Source organism: Fusarium vanettenii (genome assembly GCF_000151355.1).
Source record: "Fusarium vanettenii 77-13-4 chromosome 1 genomic scaffold NECHAsca_208_chr1_2_0, whole genome shotgun sequence".
Lineage (NCBI taxonomy): Eukaryota > Fungi > Ascomycota > Sordariomycetes > Hypocreales > Nectriaceae > Fusarium > Fusarium vanettenii.
Genome location: NW_003315682.1, coordinates 1 through 19,312, shown reverse-complemented (window position 1 = coordinate 19,312; position 19,312 = coordinate 1). Strand labels below are relative to the sequence as shown.

The 19,312-nt window shown below is 44.5% G+C and overlaps 5 protein-coding genes across 5 annotated transcripts; 3 read left to right on the top strand and 2 right to left on the bottom strand.

Annotated features, from left to right (window-relative positions):
* Nucleotides 1-2,841: 2,841 nt before the first annotated feature.
* NECHADRAFT_74387 (uncharacterized protein) lies at nt 2,842-5,001 on the bottom strand (the record flags this gene model as incomplete). The annotated part of the gene is made up of 4 exons (XM_003039030.1): nt 2,842-3,891; nt 3,977-4,730; nt 4,785-4,924; nt 4,999-5,001. 4 exons carry the CDS (start codon nt 4,999-5,001, stop codon nt 2,842-2,844), a joined length of 1,947 nt encoding a protein of 648 aa, XP_003039076.1.
* Nucleotides 5,002-6,373: 1,372 nt separating this feature from the next.
* Nucleotides 6,374-8,283, top strand: NECHADRAFT_74386 (uncharacterized protein; the record flags this gene model as incomplete). The annotated part of the gene is made up of 2 exons (XM_003039034.1): nt 6,374-7,826; nt 7,883-8,283. 2 exons carry the CDS (start codon nt 6,374-6,376, stop codon nt 8,281-8,283), a joined length of 1,854 nt encoding a protein of 617 aa, XP_003039080.1.
* A 348-nt stretch (nt 8,284-8,631) lies between these two features.
* Nucleotides 8,632-10,356, bottom strand: NECHADRAFT_30516 (uncharacterized protein; the record flags this gene model as incomplete). Its single annotated transcript, XM_003039029.1, has 2 exons — nt 8,632-8,810; nt 8,865-10,356. Coding segments are annotated over 2 exons (1,671 nt in total), but the record flags the coding sequence as incomplete, so codon positions are not given.
* A 919-nt stretch (nt 10,357-11,275) lies between these two features.
* NECHADRAFT_74384 (uncharacterized protein) lies at nt 11,276-12,527 on the top strand (the record flags this gene model as incomplete). The annotated part of the gene is made up of 4 exons (XM_003039033.1): nt 11,276-11,332; nt 11,403-11,798; nt 11,888-12,161; nt 12,229-12,527. 4 exons carry the CDS (start codon nt 11,276-11,278, stop codon nt 12,525-12,527), a joined length of 1,026 nt encoding a protein of 341 aa, XP_003039079.1.
* A 700-nt stretch (nt 12,528-13,227) lies between these two features.
* NECHADRAFT_74383 (uncharacterized protein) lies at nt 13,228-14,924 on the top strand (the record flags this gene model as incomplete). The annotated part of the gene is made up of 6 exons (XM_003039032.1): nt 13,228-13,379; nt 13,441-14,203; nt 14,261-14,376; nt 14,658-14,694; nt 14,845-14,850; nt 14,919-14,924. The coding sequence occupies 6 exons, from the start codon at nt 13,228-13,230 to the stop codon at nt 14,922-14,924; spliced, it is 1,080 nt and encodes a 359-aa protein (XP_003039078.1).
* Between the last annotated feature and the right edge of the window lie 4,388 nt (nt 14,925-19,312).

Below are 19,312 nucleotides of genomic sequence, written 5' to 3'. Positions count from 1 at the left end.
AAGAAGAATATAGACTCTATTTTTCTACTAACAAGGGGTAGGGGGAGAGACTCTGAGAAAGATAGACGTAAAAATCGATAGACTACACATTTTTCATCGGCACGAATCAAGTAGGTCTATTGAATCCCCTAACATTTCGATAAACTATTCCTATTATCTAAGAGGTTGTGATCTGTGATCTGTACAGGAACTAATGCAGCTGTTAGTCGAGCGAAGTCCAAGGCGCAGGCCAAGCATAACGATAGCACTTACTGTTGAGCTGGAGGCATGTCTATTGAGCTGGAGGAATGTCTCCGGCGTGGCTGAATGTTCTTTGTTATCTCAGGTTATGACTGAGCCTAGGTACTCTAGTAGGCAATTGCGACTTAGGTCTTTAAGGCCATAACTAGAATTCCCCGTCTTGTATAGTTTAATTAGGTAGTTAAATGCCTTAATATATAGAAATGTATTCTTTTCTGTCTTAGATCTATGTTGCTGTTGTATCACATAACTTAATGACCTCGAAGGCCATTGGGAATAGAGTGCGGTTAAGCGTTATATTTTCCTATTCTAGGTTAGTAAACTTTTGTGCGATTATTATATTTTCCTAATCGGGTTATCACGCCTTTATACCCCCAAGACCTTAATTTCTTCGAGAGAAGTTAATAGATACTACTAGTAACAAAAAGCAATAATGAAGTTCCGATTTATAGACGAATATGACCCCGCTGCGCTACGTCGACGTCGCCTACAAGCGGAATGTACCTAGAAATGCCGGCAGCGGCAAAGGGCGAAATAAGATATTAAGACCACAAATCATCAGGCTGAGTCGTCTCGAATAGTTGAGTCTGTGGCGGCAATCGAGGTCTATAACTCCGAAAACGCCCTAACAATATTAGGAAAGTGTAACGCTGTACTAGTCTAAAAGAGGAAAGTGTAACGCTTGACCGTGCTCTACTACTAATTTACCTTTAAAGTCTTCTAGTTTAACTATAAGCTGCAATAAGAATATAGATCTAATAAAAAAAAATAATGCGTTTCTATATGATTAAGTATCTAAATACCCAATAAAGCTATACAAGATAAAGGATCTTGGTTGTGGCCCTGAAGACCTAAGTTGCAATTGCCCACTGGAGACCCCGGTGGAAGTGGTGTGTGGTCGAACGGGTCGAACGGGAACGAGTTCGACCACGTTCGATCAAAAGTGAAACCTTAACCTTGAATGGTCGAACAGGTCGAACGAGAGCGCGTTCGACCATGATCGACCAAGCAAATCAGAATAGTATATATAGCTTCGCTCATTCTCACTTCCCTATCTAGATAGCTCTCTAGCTTTCAATACAACTTGATTACTCAAGAATACTTCTTGATATTATCAGACGTGATTCGCCACCCTACGCTCAGTGCGCCACGCCCCGTTGCAACTGCCAACATAAACTAAATCAGGTTACGGTACACTACGTTGGGAACCTTGACCGTCACACTATGCTCCCCCGCCTAGCTATTATGTCAGACAATTGGCTCCACAGGGATTATTGATGGCACTAGTCAATTGATGATAATTATCTGAAGAATAAAAGAAATCGAACAGCCATGTGTTCGGGTACAGCTATTTAAGTTCATGTCGTTGGGATTATGCGACAGGCCAGATGTGAAACCGGATAGTTACATCCGGTCACACGAATGTTATGCGACATATTATTATAGCTATCCCTTGGGCTGCGGAAAACCTCCCGCCAGGTCACGGCAGGGGGGTACGGCCAATTAAAACGCCTCAGATCAACGGTACCTAATCCCCCCCTTATTTTAGCCTGTGATAGAAGTACCAGCAATCTCTCGAGTTACAAATCGCTATATCACACTGCTCATATTATCAAATTGATTAACGGATAAATAGGTCCTGGGGTAGCTCCTTGACGAGAAGGGCTCGTCACGGCACTTCGAAGGGTTGAAAATCGAAGCCTCGGTCTTCGGCAGGCAGAAAAGCCGGTCTCCGGGTGCTATTACCCTCATGCTCTTGAAGGCTATTATCTTCATTGATAAAGCTGCTATCATCATACGCGTTGAGAGCCTCTGCCGAGATCTCTATAGGTACCGATTGGGAAGTCATTGATTAATCCAAAAGAATTTCTATGGGGATGTAGGCGGAATCAATCAATGACGCGTCATAAGGTTCCCCTCATGTACCTCTGAGAAGATGGGGGGATGTGGGGCTCGGTACGGCCGGGAGGTTTTCCACAACTCAAGGGATAATACTTGGCTAGCTTAGACAAACGAGTTAAATACCATACGACCTACTTAGCTGGCTCCCTATGATTAAATTATTAGTTTCCTAGCGCAAATACACTCGAGAGGCCTACTAACTCCCAGAAAGAGAATATTCTTCACCGTTCCTGTCACACTGTTCCTGGCGACATTGTACTTAATAGGCTATGTCAGCGATTCAAATGGCGGGTATAGGTCGCTATATGCGAGATAGACCCAGTCACAGGCTATAGTCCCGGTGAGATGCTGTTCGTCTGCCTAAGGGAGAGAGTGTCTAAGAAGGTGCTCAACTTCATAGACGTCATCAAGAGGACGATCGCCAGTGCCACTATAACTCTCTAATCTGGTACGGCTCTCCTCAGCGTCACGTCGATCCCCCTGTCCGTGAGGGAGAGACGTCAGCACTGCTATCGACGTGGCCATCTCCCCAGACTGCCGGATCCGGGGATCCATCTTCTAGGATCTCTATTGCTTGCATTGGATCCTAGAGAGCCTCCCCTCACCCTGTTATTCAGGCATATTAAAAGTACTGAGCGGCTTGAAATAAGTCTCCGCATTCTAAATGATCTTGAAAAGACTGTGCTATGTCTATTAGACTCAGCTGGTAACTATGTCATCCCGCTCGCCAATAACAACAGTAAGTTGTCGACTACTGTTCTCCGTAATCTCGTTCGTATGGCGATCCAGAAAAGCAACAGCAGCACCTTCATTATCAAAGTCGAATGCCTCAACGGCCTTGTAATTATGCCATGATCCACCAGAGAACTGCGTGTCCCGAAAGAAAAAGTCCAACTTCTTAGGCGTCATGTCTTGCCAAAGGACATATTCCAAGCTGTTTTCATCAGTAGCGACAGCGCTAGCCATGTCATCAGATCGTTTTTGAAGCCATTTCTGGGAGTATTCGTCGTTTGCCGCGCTTCGGTCATGGAACAACAAGATCCGGGTTGTAATACCTTTATCGTTTTTCTTACCCTGACCCCTCGAGAACTTTGCCACTTGCTTCGCAAGACACCCCTGCTGATCAAGCCGGCAAAAGATGTGGGCACCAGCAGTGGCTCGGTAGCCAGGATCCTGAAACCCGGCATAGGTAATGAACAAGCTAGGAAATGTGAGACATGTGACGTAGTTCCACTCCGGCCGCGTTCCGCCTTGCATCGTCCTATTGGTATTCGACAGTTGAATATAATGCTGTAGCGGGGAGCCATGCTCTTTTCCTTGTCTTGTCATGCCACTATGGACGGTCTTGTACTCATGTACGAACTTTTCCATTTCCCATCCATCGGGCTTTGTGACTGAGATGAACCATGTCACCTCGTGGTAGGTATCAAACTTGGTATCAGACGTGGAGGTAAGCGCAAAGTCCGAAAGGCTCACTTGTGTAGCAGTGGCCAAGTCTTTCGAGTTTAGGTCCTCAAAAAACCTCTCTCTTTTGTTGATGTCTTCCGGCTTCTCCGACATCAACCTAAGCAGATTCGCCGTCGTGATAGGATCGATGCATTCACGAAAGATTCTTTGTCTTGTCTCAGCGTAGGATATGAGCACCTCTGTACCGGCACCTTCGTTCAGGACCTGGCGTAAACTACCAGCAAGGTGCGCAGCGTCGAGTAGGCCCGCGGTGAGTGCAAGTCCACCGACAGGGTTATTGAGCTGCCATCCAACATTAGCAAGCCGCAAAAACAACAGCGAGGGGTGCTTGATGCTTGAAATTGCCAACGAGGAAGAGGGCACTCACATGAGCAGCGTCTCCAGCTAACAAGACATTGCCCTTAACAAAGCTAGAGGCACAATGTTGGTGAACAACGTACGGCACCATCGCTTCATACTGAATGCTGCTTGTATCTCCAGGGAGAAGGCGGCACAGTCGATTCTTGACCACCTTGATTGTGGCTTCATCCAGTGTATTCGCCTTGGCAGTGGAAACTTCCGTCCTATGGACTCCAGTTATCATTCGCCAGCTCGTGCCTTGGCCTCGCTTCACAACGAAACCCCAGTCTTCAGGGTCGACAATGAAGTTAGTGGCTTTCCAACCGAGTTCGCCCAGACTATACTGGAAGTTGACGGCAACAAAGAGCCAAGATTCCCAGGTGTACCCCTCGATATCAATGCCCAGGTTGCGCCTGACGGTGCTTCTACCACCATCTGCTCCGACAAGATACTGACACCGGCCTTGGACCTCATGATTGCCAGTGTTGCTTGTGACCCAGTAGTCGACGAATCCATCCTGTTGTTGGAGGCGCTGGATAGTGTGGTTGAAATGGATATGAGCGTTTCCAGTCTTGATGACAGCGTCCAGAATAACTTGGCACAGTTCTGGCTGAGAAAGGTTAACAGCGAAGTAAGGGTTGTCTGGAGGTGGGTCGAGTCCCCCAATGATGTTCCCGTCCTTATCCCTCCAGTCGCATCCACCTTGATTCTTTTCTCCGGTGGCGATGATGGCTTCGAGGATTCCAGCTTTTGAGAATTCTTCAAGAACTGCAGGGAAATGCCTATCCCGGCGATCAGCTGAAAGCGAGCTCGGGGGGTTGCAACCAAGCACTCACTCGACGGCCCCTGGGGATTGATCGATGCCGGCTTCCGACTCATACACAATGACCTTTATGCCTGACTGCGCAACCAGGAGTGCCGTAAAGAGGCCAACAGGACCCGCGCCGATGACGACGACAGGGTCTAACTGGCTAGACTGCGATCGCGACAGGATTAGTCCCAGGTTTCATGACATGTAGTGAAAGCCGAGAACAGCAAGGTGAAACCTACCATATTTTTAGGAGAACTCAAACTCATGAAAAACGACGCCTTGCTCCAGGTGTATAACCGGAAGAGGCAAGAGAAACACTTGGGAAACGATAACCTACATGTAATGTAAGAGGCGGAAGCATGTGGGATATAACCGACGCGGGCTGCCAGGTTGGATTCTTTCATCACGGAGAATAATACATCCAGGAGAGTTAATGGTTGGCGGACCCGGCAGCACGGTGTCCGGCCGTCCCTGTCTAACCCCTCTGCTACCCTGCATGGGTCATCCTGAGTACCTGAAGAAGACCATTTGGACAGATTCGGGTTAACCCACTCTCGGTAGCTTGCAATTGTCCGAGACTCGGCACTTGAGGAACACCGTGGTTTACCGGGCCCACTGCCTCTGTTGCCGCGGCCAGTCGGCACGTGTGATTCCGCGGGGTAACGCTTCTCGGCCCCTTTCCCCGCAAACCAAACTTGGGGGCGGCTAAGAAAGTCGGGAGAGTAAGGAGGGTCTGACCTACAGAAGCCTCACCAATCGAAGGAATTGGACTAGCTAAGTCAACCAGTTGTTCCATCTCGGATCTACGGATTATAGATGTACCGGCAGAGCTTTGCCTGCAACCCCGCAACGCCCTACCCTGGTCTAGTCACCCTGGTTGCGTAACTCCAGCCCCCTTGTTGGCCCATGGACTTTGCGGAGGCCGTTTAGGATACTCTCCCTCTGCCCTCTTTCCCTGCATCTGCTCACCCATTCACCATTACCTTCAGCCTTACTCTACTCACCGATGGAGTGCATCATTACAACTACCGCCCCGGGCGGGACCATCACTCAGCAGCTACACACGGTGCAACATGACGCGGCCCGTACGACTCATTGCGAGACAAGGCAGGGCCGTCGTGCCTGTTTCGAATGCAGACGGCATGTGAACCGCCATTATACATTCCTCTTTTCGTCCTCGTTGCCTCCGACCTTGTTCCCTATCCTTCCTACTTAACCGTTGCTGATCTGGGTCATGACGCTGATACTGACGTGTATTGTTTTTCTGCCTATAGAAAGAAGACAAGATGTTCGTAGCCCTAACCTGTATCTACTGGTTGTCACCCATCAACGGCCGTACTGACCAGCTTTCTCTATTCAGGCGATATGAGACAGCCAACCTGCGGGCTTTGCAGGAGAATTGGAGGATCTTGCACCTTTCCCACCAAGAGAAAGACACCCGAACTGCGCCGCCCGGCAGCTAGCCACCAAAATAAACACCGAATTGACCCACGGGGGCTTCGTAATGTCGATGCGCCCCTGACAGATCCTCGAGCGTCTTCAATATTAATTCTTGAGCCCGAGCGTCTCTTTGACCTGCTCCAGTCACGACTCAGCGACGGACAAGATTCTGACATGCCCATCCAGCAGCTTTCTGAGACGGAGTATTCGACCGACCGTTCAAACAACAATGACTTCCACAAACTGGCCTCACTCCATCATTGGGGGCGAGATCAACAGGCCAAGGACGGGAACAGTGATGAATCCGGGCTCAAGACGAGAACCCCAACCAACGCCTCGGATAACTACAACAACGACGACTGGTCCCTCCCAGGCTCCTCCCTTGACTCCTTGAGAGATTGCGACCGAGATGTGGGTTGTGGGTGGTGGTTGACTGTCCCTGAGCAAGTTCTCACTGACCTTGTTCATCTCTTTTTCGACAAGATCCAAGCCTGGCTTCCACTTCTCCACCGACCGAGGTTCTTTGATCGCTACATGAACAACGGCGTCTTTGCCAAAACTCGCATGCGGCCCATTTCAGACACAGACTCACTACTGCTCTGCGGCATGTTTGCCCTGGCTGCCCGACATTCGTCAAACCCGTGGTTCCAGGACATCCCAGCACCAGACCGCGGACAGCGCTTCGCGGACGATGCTAACAAATACTACGATATGCCTCGTGCGTCCGAGCAAGGGCCAACGCTTGAGCACCTCCAGGGCTGCATCCTGCTGGCTTTCTACGAGTACTCTTCCGGGCCTTCGCACCGCGCCTGGATCCTTGCCGGTGTCTGCGTTCGTCTGGCCTACGATTTGAACTTGTGCAACATGGATGAGCAAGAAGATGACTGCCTCGACTTATGGGACTGGTCGTATAAAGAGGAACAGCGGCGAGCGTTTTGGCTGGTCTGGGAAGTCGATACGTTTGGCTCCGTCATGTCCAGACGCCCAAGTTCTATCAACCGCTCCATGATGGCCGTACGGCTGCCGGTGTGCGATGCGGCCTGGTTCACCGACAACCCAGTAAAGTCTCCAGTCATCGATCCGAGGCCTTCTGAAGCTTGGAAGATTCTAGTCGATTCGCCGAATCAAGATGAGCGAGCGTGGTACCTCGTGGCCAACTTACTCATGATAGTTGCGAGCGAGTTCGCTGCTGGTCGACACACTTGTCGACGCGACAAAGATGAGCTCATTGACGCCATCATATGTTTCTCCATCGCCATATCGCAGAGATTTAACTTGGAGAATCTTGAATTCTCCGGCCCCGACAACGACGCTGCGAGGCAAAATTGGGTGATTGGCATGCACCTGATGCTTATGTGTGCCCGCGTTACCATACGGGCGAGTTTTGTAGCACCACGTCCAAGGGCGCTCAGCTTTTCGCAACATATGTCTCGTATCCTGTACCAATGGCGACCTGAGTACATCAGGTTGAGCCAACCGTTCCTTGCATGCTGCCTGCTATCAGATCGGGCGTACCCCTCCGAAGAGACGGTGCAGGCTCTAGATGTACCCTACCACAGCATCGAGATGGTGAATCTGGTATTGTCTCAATATGCCTCGGTCTGGAAGCTTGCGGCCGTTTTGTTAGGTGAGTTGGCTTCACCCACCTTCTTGACTGGTTATACTGAGACGTACAATTCGTAGACTTGAGGACATCTTTGATCCGTCGCAACCGACTCTCAGCAGATGCCTTGCTTGAACGGCGTTTTGCTCTGTACTTCCCTCATCGTGCCTCCCCCGGGCGCTCCAAAGACCATGAGGATGACCAGGCTAGCTTGATGATAGGGACTACTGGTGAGGAAACGAGAGACGACAATAGGGCCGACGAAGAGGACGGCCCCGACCCTGTGCTAGGGTTGCAGCAGATTTCCCAACTTCCCAGGGAACTAGAGGATGCAGAAGCGCAGATGATTGAGCTCCCCAATATGCCTGACCGAGAGTTAACCGAGTTTCCGCACTTGGATAGCCGAAATGATTGGAGTTCCCGGCTCCCGCTGGATTATGTCAGTGACGAGAACATGCAGCTCGACTACCTACAGTTGTAAGAGTTGATTGAGCCCAAGTCAAGGCTGAGACAAACTACTCGAGCCACAATGCACCTACATTAACGATGGGAAGAAGCTATAGAGACAATGGGGAATTTTATCAGAAGACTGCAGTTTCTGTCAATGCTTGGATCTATACCTAATATCTGGCTAGGGTGTTGAGTTGGGTACTAGGTTATGTCTTGCGACCCTTATGTCGATAAGCATTTCAATCATGAGGCGCACTGAGAATTTCCTGACGTTATGTTGGTCTCGATGGATCAATGATGATGCTGAACCCCAAGCTATAGTAAAAGCTGCTCAACAGATCCTCGCGCAACCGAGAAGCCTCGTGGATTCAAACGCGAGCTAGAGTCGGGAGTTTTCCTCGTGACTCACTTCTGCCTCTTTGTGACCCTGCTTCTCGAGAGACTCCTGCATACCGGGCGACGAACCCACATTACCTTCCAAACCGACCAATCCAGCATCAACAGGTGCGTCAATGCGCGTATCAAACTCGTCTCTCTGTTCTTTGATGAAACAAGCAGCTGTTGCCGATAAGAAGCCACTTCAACACGGACGGGGTGGGAAATAAGACTCACTTATGACCAAGAGGCCACAAAACGAGGCCGAAACGATCCAGGCGTTCCTGAAAGCGACCAAGTATGCTCTTTTCATTGCTCCAATTGCAGCCTGGGCAATTTCGGGTGAGATACCGGGAACAGCAGCGACAGCGTCCTTCCTTTGTGAAGCAAGGCCGTCGATCAGCGCAGGCAGAGATGATGGAGGCAGTCCTAGTGGAAGCGCTGCTGCGCTGACCTTCTTGGGCAGTTCCTTTTCCAGGGTGCTGGTGAGAACTGCGTTGTTGATAGCCAAGCCAACTGCGCCCCCTAAGCTCCTGGCTGTGGTTATCAACCCCGATACCAGAGTGATTAGCTCTGGGGATGTCGCCAACTGAGCTGAGACCATGGACAGTGGCACGATAGAGACGAGGCCAATGCCAGAAATAACCGGGAATATCCAGAAGGCGTAGCGAGGAGTGTCTATGTTCACAGTGGCTAGTAGAATGAAGAACACTAGGAGACAGACACAACCCACGATGAGCGGAGCCCGCATGGACTTGCGCTTCGAAGACCACAGTCCAAACACAGGGGAGAAGACAAAACCTGTCAAAAACATGATGTTAAAGTTTGCACCAGCCGAGAGAACGCTGGCATCGTATATGAGAGAAACTTCAAAGGCAAAGTAGGAGTTGGCCGCAAAGAATGACAGTCCTTCGATGAAAATGACAAACAAGGAGACGGCAAAGTTTCTATGATGCCAGAGATCATGGTGAAGTATGCCGTCCTTTTTGAAACGCCACTCATAAACGACGAAGAGAATAATGGCCATGACGCCGATGATGAATGGGCCAAGAATATTGGCACTGTCCCAAGAATATGGATTGTCAGACCATGCAAGGGCCATGGAGAAAAGGGTGAGCCCAGGTGCGAAGAGGAAATATCCTATCCAGTCGAGACGATTGAGCTTTTCAGACAAGTTGAGCGATAGTTGTAGTTCTCGTGGGGGAGGGTTGTAACCTAGCTGACAACCTATGGCTGCGATAGCGTAGAGACCGGCCTCGATGTACCAATAGATGCGATAGTTTGAGAGATTTCCATGTTGGAGCAGTCCCCCACCCATCAAGAGCCCAATGGTTGCTCCCAGACTGGCCGCCAGGCTGGCGGATGCTTGGCCCATGGGCCTGTAGCGTCGGGGCAATACTTCGGACAAGACGGCTAGGAGGGCTGACTGGCATCCGAAATTGAGGCCCAGGATGGCAAAGCCGGCGATAAGGGTGCCAGAGTTCTGGGCTCTGGACACAATGATGGACCCGGCCACTCCAGCAAGAGACAACAAGACGAGGATAGGTTTACGACCGTAGTAGTCGGCTACCTGGCTGATGGGAGGATTCAAGGCGACTGTCATGATGGTAATACAGGACGAGTACCAGACCGTATTCCCTGTACCGCCGACAGCTTGGGACATTGACTGTGCCAAGAACCCCGACCCGATAACGGAGCTGAGCTGTGCCAAATAGATGAGGTTGATGGACTAGGTGGTGGCCTGGTGAGTGTCTGGGATTGACCACTGTGAACAGAGAGTAGACTTACCACAAGACAGATTATTGTCTTGGAGCCAATACGGGTTGTCGGGTCTCCCGGCGCCCATGGTGCAGGAGAAGAAGAGTGTGAAGCCATAGTGGGCGGATCAGAAGTTTATCGTGTGTTGGCACAAATGTTACGAAAAGATCTTGGTTTGACGCTTGGGCAAAAGGGGGGGCTGTGAACCCTGAGCGTGATTATATGTCTGTTTGATAGCGGGCAAAACCACAGATAAAGGGGAGCCGCCCTTAATTGCCGACCACCAGTAAGCTAGAGCTCCTATAGTGCAGCATTCAAGATTGAAGAGGCTTGGCTGAAGGGTGACAAAGAGAGCAAAAGGTGTAGATTGCTTGCACCCACCGAGGCTTACGATGGCGTTTCACCCCTGCTTGACCCCAGTTTCCCCGCGCCTCTAGACCCGTCATTGTCCTTTGCAGGCTGTGGGGTAGCGCTGCACGGTGACCGGGCTTGGGTTCCACCTCCGGAGTCGTATTGGTTTAGTTTGGGCAATTAGTGTGGCCCGGTCTTTCCAGCAATGCCGTTCTGCCGTCCTTCACAGACCTCTCATTCGCCAGCAGACTTTCTCGAGTCAGAGGAAGAGCATCCCTACCAGGGTTAACCTCGGTAACCAGGCGGCAGAGTCGCCAGTCCCCAGCTACAGAGTAGACCCCCTCTCCGACATATCAAGTCCAAATGATCCAGCGGGGTTCTAGAATCGATGTATTTGTTTAGATTAGTCTTATTAGTTTGTCCATCATACCACTATCAAGCGTTAACTGGCCCTCACAACTTGGTGAGGACGAGCTAACGACAGCACCTCAACTCCAAATTGGCATCTTACCCTTCGTCGTCACCGAGAATTAGCAGCTATGGCACTTGATTCTGAAATCATTGAGAGTTCTCGGCCCGACCCAGAGTTTGAGCAGGTATGCTGCTCCTACCTGATTAACCCATGTCCGTGTGAGTCAATAGCCAACTGATCTTTTCAAATTTCAGCTCGTCAAGAATGCGGGCCCTCCACCGCTACCCAGCAATGCCAGCATACAAACGCTTCGAAGTTTAACAAACGGAATCAAAACCAAGGCACGCGAAGCACTTGGTGACCCTCCTACCGGGTTGATGGAGCGAGACATTGAAATAGCCGTTCGCGACGGCAGCAACATCCTCGCCTACGTGTATGCTCCTTCAAAAGAAACGTCAACAGATGCTTTGCCAATCCTGCTCTTCTTCCACGGAGGCGGATTCTGCATCGGCTCGCGCCACGACGACTTGGAGTCTAACAGAACCATCGCCTCCAAGGCTGGCATAATCGTTGTCAGCGTTGAATACCGCCTGGCTCCAGAGCATCCTTTCCCTCAGGCTATTCATGACGGATTCGATGCATTACATTGGGTATGTAGCAATGAATTTAATCACACAATTACAGGGCCCCTTTGTGGATATCAGCTCACGAGCAATGCCGCTGACAATTCTCTCCGTAGATTGCCAATAATCCAAGTCGCGTACACCCATCTGCATCCCCATCGGCAGGTCTCATTGTTAGCGGGACTTCTGCAGGTGGGAGTATTGCGAATGCTGTTGTGTATTTGAACCGCGATCTAGGGTCTCCCGTCAAGGTGACAGGCCAACTTTTGAGTGTTGCACCTCTTCTTCCACCTCCTGTGGTTCCGAAGAGATACCAAGACGACTATGTCAGTCACGAACAGAACAGGGATGTGGCTATACCCTCAGAAGAGCTGGCCCGGTCATTCATTGGTGAGACTATTCACCACGTCTTTGTACCCATTCTATGGCTAACCAGGGCCGCCTACTCCATCCATAGCTGCTTACAAGCCAGACAAGACCTCGCCACTCTCAGTGCCCGCGATTCACCCGTTAGGTCACGCCGGAATACCTCCCACTTATTTGCAAGTCTGCGGTCTTGATGGTTTACGTGATGAAAGCCTCATCTATGAACGGATGCTCCGGCAAGAGAATGGCATTGCCACGCGCGTAGACCTCTATCCAGGATTGCCTCATCACTTTTGGGAGTTTTTTCCTCAGTTGGCGAAGCAAATCGAGAAAAGAACAGATGATACTGTTGAGGGAATTCGGTGGTTATTAGGAACTACTCAGGCATAGGATAGTTTTGGCACACAGGCAGGAGCCGCGCCTACTTGAATTTTATCGGTACAAGAATTATACACCCCTCACCCAACGGTCAAGCATGGTGAATGATGAATCGCACAAGTTACCTTCATAGCTACTGGGCAACAAGAGCCTGGGCCATGAATCAAGCTATCCTCCCTCGAACCGATCTGTGAGCGAAGCCACCTTGGTTAATGCTAGCCCTAGATACCTTTGGTTTCTAGCACTAGATTTCGGCTACGTGATATTACATTTGTGTACAAACCCTTGAGCTAGCTGAAATGTAAGTGCAACCTACTAGATGGACCGCAACACATATCGTTTACCGTGGTTACCGGTACATTAGGATAGGCCGGCGCCGGCGAACCTGGTATCAAAACAGAAGCCGACCCGTCGGGTGTGGGAGGTTCCAAGCTTAGTCACGAAAACAGCCAATTAATCCTCTGAAAACGGGAATGTGTGCCGCCGCGAGCATTGTTGGGTGGAGACGGCTTTTGCCAAGGCCGGCATTTGTCAAGGCCGGCTTTCGTCGATGGCCGGCTTGACCGCCAACCCCGTTCTGCGCCGGGTGAGCTCACGGCGAAGCATTACAGCGTAGGGCGTGTGTGCGCAAAACCTATCATAAGTTCAAAAGCCGTAGACTTTTCTGCTCATGGTTTCCTTTCCAGCTCATTCATCACCACAGGCTGACAGCATGACCGACTCAACAATGGCCCCCGAAAATGTCATCGTCATTGGTGCCGGCCCTGTCGGTCTCTTTTCCGCACTGCTCCTTGCACAAAAGGGTATCAAGGTGACTGTGTTTGACGCGGACGAGGGTATTTGTCGCAGTCCGAGGGCTGTCGTGTGAGTAATGTCTTGGTGTTTGTTTGTTCATACCTTCTGCTGACACGTGTTCATTACCCAGACAACTCCCTGCGGCAAACCTCGAGTTCGCCAAGGCCGGAATACTTCAAGATGTTCTTGATGTTGGCCATAGGTCCGACGATGGAGTCTGTTGGCGAGATGGCAATGACACGACCAAGATCCTGGCGGATCTGACTCCGCCGCCGTCGGAGAATCCAAACATCTGTGCTGCGATGCTGGGGCAACATGAGCTGTGCCAAATCTTCCTGAAGCACTTGCACAACACCGGGAATGGAAATGTCATCTTTAACCATGCCTTCCTCCGTGCCGAGGACCATGGCGCCTCAGTTGAAGTTCACGTTAAGCGCGCGCTGGACGACCAAGAGTTGACTTTGAAGTGTCGATATCTGATTGGTGCTGACGGCAGTCGAAGTTCAGTCAGAAAGCACTTGAACCTGCCACTAGAGGGATACACTTGGCAGGGAATTCGACTTGTTGCTGTAAACATCCTGTATGACCTCGACAAATATGGGTGGAAAAGTGGCAACTTTATTGCTCATCCAACCGACTGGGCCATTGTTGTCAGACGCGGAAAAGGGCCACAGTGGAGGATTGCTACCAGCATGCGATTTTTCGAAGGCCCGGATGGAGAGCCCCTCAACGATAAGACTATTTTTCCTGCCGTCAAGGAGAGAGTCGCAAGACTGTTGCCCGGCAATACGGATGAAGTGGTCTACACGCAAGCCGCCCCATACGCTATCCACCAGCGGTGCGTACCTCAATATCGGGTCAAGAACATTTTACTTGCTGGAGATGCTGCTCATGTAAGCCCCTGGAACCCTTCACTCTATTTGGTCATTTACTGAAAACCACTCTTGCAGTTAAACAATCCTGTTGGCGGGTTAGGGCTGACGACTGGTGTATTGGATGCCGCGCATCTGGCTGAAGCACTACGCCAAGTGCTGATCGACAAAGCACCCGACGCTGTCCTTGAAGAGTACGCTAAAAGGAGGCGGGATGTTTTCACCAAGGTAACGGATTCTTTGTCGACTGCAAACCTCCTAAGGTTGAGCTCGTTGGCTGCTGCGGATGTTGCGGAGCGGGAGAATTTCTTTAAAGCCTTAAATGACCCAACTAGCATTAAGGGCATCTTAGGGGTTCTTTCAAAGGAGATGGGGCTATCTACAACCTTAGATTTAACAGAACTTATGCCTGCAGCACAGTTATAAAATGCTAGATACTTCTTAATAAAAGAATTTTATATTAAATTAAGTTTAGTAATTACATAGTAGCACTAGGTCTTAGTAAGATAAAGGTAAGAATGAGAGTTATCTATATATATATATATATATTAGGCTTTAAAGCTCTTTAAGTATAGCTTACTAAGTATACTATACTTATATATAATAAATTTAATAAGTATACTACTTAAGTAAATAACATATATAATAAGCATATATACTAGACAAGGGTACGCACTACTTGGATTTTATACTATAAATTTAAGTTTTAAAAAAATTCTTAAAAATTTAAATTTAGCTTTAAATTAATAAAAACTTATAATTATATTAATTATATAGAGATATTTAATATATAAACTTCTAAAGCTTTATATATTTTTACTTTTTAAGTTATTAAGAAAAAGTTTATTAATACTATATACCTTACTATATCTAGCTTAATAATTTAAATTAAAAATATATTAAAATATAAATTAATATAAATTAAGTATACTAAACTTAATTATTATAACCTTTTAAGTCTATAAACTCTAGAGCTAGATTTTAGTTATCTAGGGTAGGTTATTTTTTAGCTACATAGTATAGTAGTACATATACTTGTTTAGTGCATATGCTTATTATATATATTATATTATATATATTTTTAGCAATTAATAGGGGGGCATGACGAATTAATACGCGGGCATAACCCTTAGGGGGGCATGACTTTTTATAACACCTAATTAGGCTGAATTTCATAGACCTATAAATACCTTTGAGAAAAGGCAGTAAAGCCGGCTCTCTTAATAAGCCTAGATCTCTGTAGAAGCAACTAGACTAAGCCAGCCTATTAGAATAATTCGCATTCGGCTATTAAAATAAAGTATTATTTTTAATACCTATAGAATAAGGCTAATTCTATTAAGAGTAGCTATCTATATCTCCTCTTATTACTATAGAAGGAAGAATCTCCTCGTCGCTATTAAGTAGCTCTTATTAATTCCTTCGTTTCTAAATGCTAGGTTATATCTTCCGTCTACTAGCACGTCCTCCTATAGTTCTCCCCGCTCTAAGGATACCTAGCTAGCTATGTGTCTAGCGCTGATTTAAGCTATTAGCCTAGCTATTAGCATATTAGCTCGCATCGAGTTCCACTCTGGCTAGAGTCGACCTATTTAGACTACCCGGTGGTTAACCTCGCCTATGCCTTAATGGGCCCTAGCTAGCTAGTTAACTACTCTGCCGATTACTTATTCTGATAGTAAGCCTTATTAGAATAGCCTATGTGGTGTTTTTAGGCCTACCACGGAGAGCAATAGTAATCTTAGGGTCGAGAATCTATTAGTATAGATCTTAAGAGGATAGCTCTTATAGTCGCCACCGTAGATAGACCTCCTACTTAGTAAAGGATATAATAGACCCTAACTTTAAGTAGACCTTATAGTAATAAGATATATTAAGCTCGATAGAGACTAAATAGTTATTATTATAGCCCCTAAGAGGCTCTAAGAATAGATTTTTATTAATTAATATTACTTTGCGAGCTAAGTAATATTACTTATTAATTAGCTTAAGGCCCTTTAATAATATTATTATTTAGAGTTTACTTAGATACTTTAAGCTAAACCTTATATACTCGCGAGTAATAAATACCTTATTTATTATATAGGTATTATTAAAATCTTACTCTTAGTCTTTTATTATATCTTATATAGCTTTAATAAGTTAATATAAGTAGCTTATATTATTTAAAAAGTAGGTCTTAATATTATTATTATTTATTTCTATATTAGAGGTAATATAAATATTAAAATTATAATACTTATAGATAAAATAATATACCTATTAAGCCCTTATAGGTATATAAGTTTTATAGAGATATTATAAAATAGCCTATTAATTATTAAATTCCTTATAAAGGTTTTTTTATACCTTTTTATAAATATCTTTAATCTTAGTAAATAAGATAAGCTTTTATATTATAAGAACCCCTTAATAGCTATAAAGGATATCTTTAAATATTAGCGCATAGATTAATTATTAGTCTTTAAGGCTAAGCTTAGCCTATGCCTATAATGTAAACTTATTCTTATTATTATTATTAAGATTATTATTATTATTAGAGCCCTTAATTTACATTATTTTAATTTATATAAGATATTTAAATTAATATAATAGATATAAAGCTATTATTATATATTAGGGAATTAATTATTTAGGCGGCTTTTATTTAATTATTAAAGTTAATAATAATAATATCTAATTAATAAATAAAATATTATTTTATTAATTATTAAATACTCTTAGAGAAGAATTAAAATCCCTTTTATCTCTTATTATTAATTAAACTAAAAGCTATATTAAAGATAAAACTAAGGCAAGTTTATCCTATTACTTAGAATAATAAAAGCTTAGAGTAGTTAATATTATATATATTATTAAAGCTAATAACCTTAGGAAATTATTTTTATATTTAAAGATAATAGGAAAAAGTCTAGATAAGGCTAATAAGGTAGCTTAGCTTATTATTTACTTACTTAATAATATAAAAAATATCTATTTTATTAAAGAGCTTAATTAATATTATAATAAGAATATAGCTATTTAATTTATCTTAATTAATAAGAGCCTAGGTATTATAGATATCTCTTTATATAAAAGTTAATTTAGGGTATTACTCTTAGATTATAGCCTATATATCACGGGCCTAGATACTAACTTAATAGCTTATTAACTTAATAATTACCTTAATAGGTATAATTAGCTATCTATAAAAAGGGTATATAAATAATCTAATACTATGCCTATAATTATATTAATTATATTCTAGGTTTAGGTATTATTATAAGACCTACTTGCCCTCTTTTAGAGCCTCGGCTATTACTATTTACTTATATCTATACTTCTAGGACTTTTATTATTAAAGACTTATACCTCTACTAGGCTATAGTTCTCTATATCTATTATATTAGAAAGAATATCTTATCCTCTAAGTATTAGATAAGTAGGTATTCTATCGGATAATACTAAAGTTATTCTCTTTCGCAAAGGTATTTATTAAGTTAAATAGAGCTTCGGCTAATAGCGCTAAGTCGCCTAGGATTAATAGGTTTAAGATCGGGTTAGGGGCAGGGGATAAGGAAATCTAAAGAGGGGAAAATTTAATCTTTTAAGGAGATATTACTTAGGTAGATAGCTCTCGGGGCAGTAAGTAGGGAGGAGGTAATTTAAGCGTATTTAAACTAAGAAATAAGTAACCCTATTTCTCTTATTATTAATATACTCGCTTATATAACTAAGCGAGCTCGAGGGTAAGCTTCTAATTTATCCTAATTACTTCTCGTATTAGCTTTAGGGCAAATTAAACTCGGCCTTTATAGGTAATAATTACTCCTATACTAATTAAGGCAGAGAGGAGGAAGGTAATAGGTTGATTTCTAGGCCGAGTATAAGGATTCTAACTTATTACTATTATCTTCCTTAGGTTAAGAAATTATTTAAAAGGTATATCTTATAATTAAAATAAAGCTCTTATAGTAGCTTATAAAGCCCTTGCGATCTATAGGGCTATAAAGCGGTTAAAAAGGTTTATAGATAAGATATAAAGAGATTTCTAAGTATATCTTTATCGCTAACTCTATAATATTAGCTAATATTTATTTTAATACTATTTACTAAGCGAGGTTTATTCGCGAGTAATAGCGGGCTAAACCTAGATTACTAGCTCTACCGCTATTATTTTTAGGCATATAATTAATCGCTAGGACTAGGACTATAAGTATGGCATCTTAGATTGCTCTCTAAGCTAGAAGGAGGCTTAGATTAGGATATAGTAAAGGTTCTAATTATCGAGGATTAAGAGACTTAGGAATAAATAGCTTACTAATAGAGAGAAAACTTAATAATATCGTATTAATTACTAAGGTAAGATTAAGATAGAGCTAAGCTCGAGGTATTAGATATAAGGGTAATAAGTTAAGATAAATAATAATTTTAAGATAAAAAAGAATAGATTATTAATTACTTTATCCCTATCCCCTTGTCTTCTTTATCCTTATTATATTTAACGAGGAGAGGCTATGATACTAGACCTATCGAACCTGTAATAAATCTATAATACCCCTCTGACTCTTATAGTGTACGTATATAATAATCTGGGTAGAGGCATATATAACACGAGGTACTTAGGAAGCTCTAATAGAATTCTACTAATACTAATAAAAATAAAATTAATAAATTAGGTATTATAAAAAGTTATGCCCCCCTAAGGGTTATGCCCGCTTATTAATTTATTATACCCCCCTATTAATTGCTATATTTTTACCTATAAGTATATAATTTAAAAAAATCTCAAAGATTTAAATTAAGCTTAAAATAGCTAAAGTTACTACATTTAATAAATTAATATATATAATAAGCTATTAAAGAAGTAGTATATATAATAATATTATATAGGTAGTTACCTTAAGGGAAGATATTACCTTATAATACCTTAATTATTAGAATAGTATTATAGATTTATTATAGAATTAATAAATCTAATATCTTAGCTTTACCCCCTTAGATATAAAGATAATAAGGGAGAATAAAGAACTAAGAAGATAAATATAATAAATCTTATTAATATACTTAAGATTATCCTAATATTATCTTTTATAATTAGTAACCTATTAAGGGCGCGCTATCTAATAGTAGGAAGATTAACTAAGATAC